This window comes from Poecile atricapillus, chromosome 3, assembly GCF_030490865.1.
Source record: "Poecile atricapillus isolate bPoeAtr1 chromosome 3, bPoeAtr1.hap1, whole genome shotgun sequence".
Taxonomy (NCBI): Eukaryota; Metazoa; Chordata; class Aves; order Passeriformes; family Paridae; genus Poecile; species Poecile atricapillus.
Genome location: NC_081251.1, coordinates 59,205,136 through 59,213,183, shown reverse-complemented (window position 1 = coordinate 59,213,183; position 8,048 = coordinate 59,205,136). Strand labels below are relative to the sequence as shown.

General features: G+C 43.1%; 1 protein-coding gene across 2 annotated transcripts; it reads right to left on the bottom strand.

Moving 5' to 3' along the window:
• Positions 1 to 375: 375 nt before the first annotated feature.
• VIP (vasoactive intestinal peptide) lies at positions 376 to 7,451 on the bottom strand. 2 transcript variants are annotated; one of them, XM_058835339.1, is made up of 7 exons: positions 7,289 to 7,451; positions 6,747 to 6,868; positions 5,101 to 5,241; positions 4,612 to 4,716; positions 2,978 to 3,097; positions 2,224 to 2,332; positions 376 to 661 (listed from the first exon to the last, which is right to left on the bottom strand). In XM_058835339.1, exons 2-7 carry the CDS (start codon positions 6,857 to 6,859, stop codon positions 653 to 655), a joined length of 597 nt encoding a protein of 198 aa, XP_058691322.1. In that variant the 5' UTR covers positions 6,860 to 6,868; positions 7,289 to 7,451; the 3' UTR covers positions 376 to 652. The 2 variants fall into 2 exon arrangements, with proteins under 2 accessions (XP_058691322.1, XP_058691321.1); XM_058835338.1 differs by lacking the exon at positions 4,612 to 4,716.
• Between the last annotated feature and the right edge of the window lie 597 nt (positions 7,452 to 8,048).

Here is an 8,048-nt window from a genome sequence, read left to right as displayed (position 1 = left end):
GCCAGCTCCAGAGCATCTGAAACACAGCTGAAAATAAAGGAGATATTTCTGGTCTTAATATAATTTATACGTTGTGAAATATTAAAAATGTGAACCAGAAGTAAAGATACTGCTGGAGGTCAAAACATTCTTATTCATTTTTTCTAGTTGCTTGGTTAGCTGCTAGAAAAGCATTCCCTTTTGCATGGCAATAACTTTCAGAGATCCTCGCAAAGCAGTTTTACACACTTTGGACATTCTTCTCCTCATGTTGTTACATGTTCTTTATGAGGCTATCTAGAAGTGTTTCCTTGTTATTACACGTTTGTCTGAAGTTGTAACATACCTAAAATAAGCCAATTAATTAGTCATGATGGGCTCTTTTCAGCTGCACACTCATTTTCAAATGAATTTATTGAAGTAAAGGATTTACAGCATATGGACTCACAGACTTCTCATGAGTTAAACTGGCATCCATATGTACAGCTTTCAGTAGAGAACTCTAGAGTAATATTTACAATGTAAATATCAATTTTATTACGTAAGAAACAAATATATCACAACTTTCACTTCACAACATATTTGTTCTGGTTTGATGACTAAAGTCATCTCTTTGAAATACTATGTGGAACTCAAAAATAGCTTGTTCTTGTCACAGACTACCAGGTGTCCTTCAGAGGTCCTGAAAAGCAAAGGAGAGATGTGCTTTAGAAGTCAATTTTGCAAGCAGTTGCATCATGAGGTGTATGAAGGCAGACAGCAGGCAATGAGTAACACATGATATAAAACAATTGCTGCTCTTGGGGCTGACAAGCTGAGATGTGGCTGCTCACAGGAGTTTGGTGGGCATTACAGTCAGACAAGACCACGAGAGGAGAAAAGAAAGGTTGAGGGACTAGAGGAAAGCGTTACTGCAGATTAGCCTACAGCACAGAGCTGCTCGCTTTGAAAAAAACCAAACTGTATCCTTGAAATGGATACACAAATTCAGGTTTCTCATTCCACACTACATTAGCAACTGGGCACTGCAATAAAATGACAAGTAATAGTCAATACTGATTCACCTCCAGGCAGATCTGCCTCATCAGTAAAGTCAATAAAAACAGAAAGGACTGAAAATGTTTTCAGGAAGACATCTGTGACCTGCTGCACCACTACTCTTTCTCCCTTAGTTAATGCCAGAACTCTGAGAAGGTGCAAAATCCAAGAGCAGATATTTTTTTTTGCATTAATCTTCCCCGGAAAGAGTATTTCTTTCCAGTATCATGTTTCTTACAAATTATTTAAGTGCTCAATGCATAAGCACTTTATGTCATTTCTAACCTTTAGGAACTTTAGAGGAAGTTCCATGTTTGTGGAAAGGAAAAGAACACTTTCTCATTTCATTTCAGTTGAAAGGAAGCAACATCTATTTTGGGGTGGGGGGATGGGTGGTTGGGGATGATACAAGAAAAGACATATTTTATGTCTTTTAAAGACATAGCCAAATTTTATCTTCAAGAATAGCCTTTTAATCTTTTTCTTACTCTTTGAGACACATCTGAATGCTAAAAACTATCCTATCATCAATTTCATAATACACTTTCAACAATACCAAGCCAAATTGGCTTCTACCTTACCCTTTCAATATTATGCTCCTGCAAGTGTTGATGTAGAAGGGTTTACTCTTCAGTAAACCAAAGAAAAAATAATTGTAAATTAATTTAGAGAAAACAGTAGTAGCTAAATAGAAAAGAGTAACTGCAAGATTTGCATGTCAAGTGCTTTCTTAAAGCATAAGTTTTGTCTTGCTGATGCTCTTAGCTGTAGGGTCAACTCCTTTCTAGTGAAAAAATATTAAACAAAATCTGCAGCTTTTTTTTTTTTTTTAATTAAAAGAAATATCCTCAAGTTTGTTCTCTGAAGAAATAATGATCTTTGTAATTAAAAATGACTCACTTCTGATTTTATGCTTCAGTGCACACTGGTTGAAACACCCAAATGAGTTAGGTGCATTATGAAGAGTGCCATTTAATTAGGAATTGTCAATAGTAGCAATCATGGGATAACTTAAAGTTTATTATTGAAATTATTATTATTTTATTCAGACACAATCTCTGTAGAAACATAAAGTTTTCATGGAACAGGACTCTCTTTCCTAGATTATTCTGATGTTCTGGTAGGCCATACTTCATGTACAATTAATCTCATTTTATGGGTCAAGTCAAGTAACAGATAGCAATAGAAAAGGCAATCTTGGCATACCAGTGGGAGGTGGCTCAGCAGCTCATCTACAGAATCGTAGTTTTCTGAAAAGGATGGTTCAAGAAGTTCTGCTTCATCTCGAAGTTTAGCAGGATTTAGCTCTTCCTGGCTGTTGAGGATCAGAAACAAGTTTTATTGCTTTCAGAAGAAAAAGCAAAGAAAGCAAAGCCTTCTTCTAACTATAGCTTCTGCACTTTTTCTTGCACTTAGACCAAAGTGTTACAGAACATATGAAATAGCATATTTAATGAATAATGAGACCTGATATTTAAAAGCAATTGTTTAAATGGGTTGTTTAAATGAGGAATGCAAGGTCTACAAAAACACATGGTGGCACATCTCACCTATACTGATTAGAACATATTTAAAATTTTTCATTTCATGTGTTTACAGAGAGGCAAATTTTCAAGGTATTTTTTATAAAATTGTTGCTCATGTTCCATAGCTCCATGGGTTTTTTTCCTTAAGAAGATTTTTTCTAATAAAAACAATTTAAGGATCTGTCGGAAGATTTTTAAAATTGCCAGATGCCATCTTCTCTTTATTCTTCTATTCTAATCTGATTGTGGTGTCTGTTGCAGTCAGGGAAAAAATGTTGTCTGTATTTGAAAGCCATGCTATAAACCATGCTATCAAGTCATTAATGTTCAGCGCCTTTTGCTTGTCCTCTCTGTATACAAACATGGATGTTAACTTTTCCTCTCTTAATGCCATAGAAGTAAGGAAAGAATACATATGTGCTTTCCTGTAGTACCTTCTTTTTCCAGTTAAGACTGAGTTTAAGTATTTCTTCACAGCCATCTGCTTTCGAAAGCGGCTGTAGTTGTCAGTGAAGACAGCATCAGAGTGGCGTTTGGCAGGACTGTCCTGGAAGCTGGCAACAAAATAATTACAAAGGAAAAAATAAGAGATAATATCTGTTTAAAAGAAAATACTACTAAATGAGTGAAATAAGCTTTATGATATTGATTAGCCTAATAAAATCAAATTTCCGTTTCAGCTTTCATTTCCATCTATGACTTTGGATCTTTCTTCTGCTGAAAAGAAGCCATTGCTTCCACTGCTTACTATGTACTTTAATAAGAAAGTTCAAATTCCAAAGATTGTTATTCAGCCTTTTGGGACACACCTTCCACTGATTGATTGTTTTCTCTTCTCAGTTTTGCCATGGCCTATGCAATTAGGGTACGCAGTCAGTGATTTCTAAAGTTCTTGTCCCAGGATTTCTGCAAGATCAAGCGGTTAAGTGTGGATTTCCTGACTCTCTCCTGCCTGTTCTCACAACCCAGGTTGCACCTTTCAATAAACAGATTTTATTCTAATTTCTATCATTTGTGTGAATATATTTCAGTACAATGCCAAGGTACAACCTGGTTTAAGTCACAATAAGCTCTTAAAGGACCTCATCGCTGCTCACATTGAACTCAGTGGAGCTGGAGTCTGCCACTGAGGAAAGTTAGTGCAGCATCACATAAGTAGATATAAATGCTTGTTCTAAGGTTTCAGAATACAAAACCCACCTTATGAAAGTGAAACATGGAGGCCTTTTCTTTGTGCACAATCTTGGGAAATGTCAGGGAGTTCTATTTTAAATGGTCTATGTTAGTTTACAGCATATGAAAAACTGGAACTGTATGTTCTGGAACAAAGGCAGCATTGACACAAATAAAGGACCTAATTTTTACTCAGCTTTTGAGCATATGAAGTAGACATTCAGTGGTATTGTCACAGTGGCTCACAGTTACTGCTTATAGATTTGAAAACAAGGAAAGTATACAGTGATCCTACCCAGCACCCTGTGCCCATTAGTTTATGAAGGTATTGATCTGGAAGTTGCATCCAGACCCCTGGTCTATGAATTTGCCTGATTCTTTTTGAATTCTGCTGCAATACAGATCTCATAAACATCTGTCAATGTGTTTTACAGCAGGAAAAAAACTGTACCTTTACTATCCTGTACCTATTTCACTATAAACCAATCGTTTCTTGATTTCATTGTGTATTTCCCTGTATTCCCCTGTAAGTACTGAGTAGTGCTTTGTATTTACTTTTGCCACTCATCCACCAAGCTAGTAAAAACACTATTGAGAAAAAGAATTAGCAATTCAGCATAATAATCATTATAATATTTCCAGTACACATTATCCATGCTTTGTGCAGTGTCTGTTGCTCTACCTCTCACAGCTGTGTCAGGAATAAATAGTAACATATTCATTTAGTAATATCACTAAATATTTATATAGGATTTTCAGCTCCCCCATAATTACATATGCTTCTCTTTCAGTATCTCTAAATCACAAAAAGGAGGCCTTGGATACAGAATGGTAAAAAATTGCCGATAAAGTCAGCTAGGAAAAAAAAATATACCTAATGTAAGTGTCACCTCACCTAACTCGTTTTCTAATAAGCGAATGCATGTATCTCTTCACAGCAAGTTTAGCCAAAAGATGGCTGTAGACACTGGTGAAAATTCCATCAGCATGCCTTGCATTTCTGAAATGGACAATAAATAAACTCTACAATACAGCCTGGGTTCATATAATTTTGATAACGTTCATTTTGTAAACATACTGCTTTCCTTAATTTAACTATTTTACATCTTAAAGGGAACTAATTTCATAGAATAACTTCCAGATTTTCACAATATACTTTTTACTTCTTCCTGGAAAGTGAACACACTCATCATGCCAGAATGGCAATACACCCAACATTTCTGCCGACATCCCTATTGCTGCCACTATTCAAGCAGTGGCTGTAGAATTTTCTTCCGTAACTGATTCTTCCTTTCTTAATTCTCATTTTGAAAATGTGAATGATTTTTTGGCAGAAGTCAAGTAGTCCATCATCTCTTGTATTTATGATAATAAAGGAACTCACCTATCAATAATTCTGGACAGATCAAAATAGAATTTCTCATTTTCAGGTAGTGTGCTCTGCAAAATATCTGATTCTGACTTTAATGACCCACGGGCATGGTCAGGTTCACTGGCTCCATCAAATGGCATTCTGTTTCCCAATCTGTTGGAGAAAGAAACCATGGAAAGTACAGCTAGCTGAGGACATGTGACACTTATTAGAGTTAACAGTCTGGTTTTGTGTCAAAATGCACATCTAACTACTTTAATTGGTAAGGCATTTTAAAGAAATCTGGATAATTCAAAAATCACTTTCAGGTAGAATCCATGCTTAATTGTAGATTAATTGACATAACAGATTCTTCTCTCAAATTCATATTTTCTAGATAAATGTTGTCACTGAATGCAATTTACTCCAGTGCATAATGTATGACAATCACAGCACAAGTGACAACCATGAAGCTTTTCTTAACAACTGTATATTGTATAAATGATGGATGAAATTAACAGCCTCCTCTACCCAAGCAAAGTGAAAACTGCTCCTGTGATGTACTTACCTCCCAGTTAAGATATAAGATGTGCATTGAAATGCAGAATGAAACAGTTCTTAGGCCTTCTCCAAAGAAAGCAAATACACCAAGAACTTCAAACTAAATAAAAAGTGCAGTCATGTATCTCTTCATGTTTTTATTCTCTTGTTTCAGGAGCTAAAAAATCTTCACATTCAATCTCTTAAAATGTATCATGGCAATAGGTCTGTATAAACTGATGTACTGATGTATCTACCTAACTGATGTTATTTCACATTTTCGGAAACTGCGGCTTCTTATGAAGCGTCATATTTTATCAAGGGCAGCCTAACTGCATAGCAGTGGTTTGGCATCATTCCTTCTGGCAGACGAGAGGCTCCCATCATTGTAGGAAACTCCTCCATGTGATGACATGCAAAAATCACATACTAAAACTAAGATAGACATATGCCCTTGTAATTTTAAAGTCACTATATAGCACTATTTATACACCTGATTCATGTAAGTCTTCTGTCTGGTAAAAAAAAAAAAAAAAGGTGCAAAGTTGCTGTGTAAAATGAAGTCACTCCTTTTGAAAGTCAGTCGCTGCGCTTTTTTTGCCTGTTTTTCCTTGGTCCTCCTACGCTTTATGTTCCTCTTACCTAATTGCAAACCGTACCGTTCTGACACCTGATTTAATTTAGCTGGACCACTAATAGCGACTCCAACCATCCCAAGCATGCAGAGGTGCAGAACTCCGCTGTGTTTCCATGGACCCGTTCCCGTCCCAGGGCTCACCGTGACCCACCTCCCGTCCGGCCCCCGCACACGTCTCGCTCACCGCGCCCCAGCCCGTGGGGCAGGGCTGCTGCAGCCGCCTCGGGAGGAGCGGCCGTGTCCCGGGGGCATTTACGGAGTGGGTTCGGGGGCAGCGGAGGGACCTCCCGACCGGAGCCTCTCGGCGGGGACCCCGCGCCCCCGCCCGGTACCGGGCAAACACCCGACGGGAAGTGCCGCACTGCGCGCTCCTTGGGATGGAGCAGCGGAGGGCTGGCGCTTCTCACAGCCCCTTCGGGCACCGGCCGGGACTGGGCAGGCCCCTGGGGGCGGAGGGGCTGGCAGCGGGGCGCGGAGCGGGGCTCGGAGCTCGGAGCCTTACCGCGGGACGGGAGGGAAGGCGGCTGCCCGCGGGGGCAGCGCCCGCGCCCGCCAGCAGAGCGCGCTGAGGAGGGCGAGGGCGAGGAGGAGCGGGGAGGCGCCGCGGTGCTCCATGGCCGCCACCTGCGGAGGGAAGAGCGCAGCCGTCACCCTCCGAGCCGGCCCGCCCGCACCCGCCTCGGGCCGCAGAGAGACTGCCCCGACCCCGCTCCCGATCCCGGTCCCCATCCCGAAAGGCGCCGCCGGCCAGCAGGGTGGCGATGGAGGGGGAGCTGCCGGCGGTCAGGGACAGCATCCCCGAAGGCGACCCCCGGCCCGGTGCGAGGGACAGCGCTGCTCGGGGCTCAGAGACTTAAGCGGTGACAAGGGAGGAGGGTCCTGCCCCGGCTGCCCTGGGCTTTCAGAACCTCTTCCCGCTCCCCGACGGCCGGGATATCTTCCTTGCAGGTCCGGGAGGGGAGAAGGGGAGCGAGGGTGCGGGACGGGGACAGCCTTCCTCATCCTCTGGAAAGTTGCCGCTGTGGCGGGGAGAAAGTTACTCACGGAGCCGCGAGTCCGTCGGTGGGTCTGGCTGGGCGGGCGCGGAGCGGAGCGGTGCTGGGCGAGCGCGCCCTGCTCCGCTGCGCGGCTGCCGGGGCGGCGGCAGAGGGTGAGGAGGAGGAGGAGGAGGATGAAGAGGAGGGCTTCGTCTCGCCGCACGCTCTGAGCTGCCCTCCGCGCCACCGCGTTTTATAGCATTTACACGTTTCTGCTTCTAAGAGCCAATCACCCTGCAGAGACGTCACCCTTCCCAAGGGGACCGTCGCTTTGTTCAGGACAGTCAGAGACTTATATTTAACACATGAGCAGTCGCGTACCTCTTCCCCCTTCCTCTCGCCACCCCCTCCCCCCGGCCATTATTTGATTTATGTTAATGACATAGTTTTGGGGGAGCGGAGCCCTGTCGGAGGGGTGATTCCGCCTCGCCAGGCGGGAGAGCAGGCGCCCGTCGGGGTCTGCACGCCACACCGCGCATCCCTGCCCTCACCCGGCAGAGCCGGAGCAAAGGCGGCTGCACTCTCCGGGGCCCTCCGCTCCCCCCACAGATCCCCAGCCCCCGTGCTTCCCTGAGGAGCCCCTTCCGAGCCGCGGGGCTGCTCCTTTCCCCCGCTCTTCTGCGGTGTTTCCGCGCTAAGCTGGTCCCTGGCACATGCAAGTCCCTGACGGGGCTTCCCGCCCGAGGTGCGCAGGAAGCACCTCGTTTTGGTCTAGAAAACAAAATTTTCCTGAGGGCTTTAGTTTGATTTTGGCAGCCCTCGGGGTG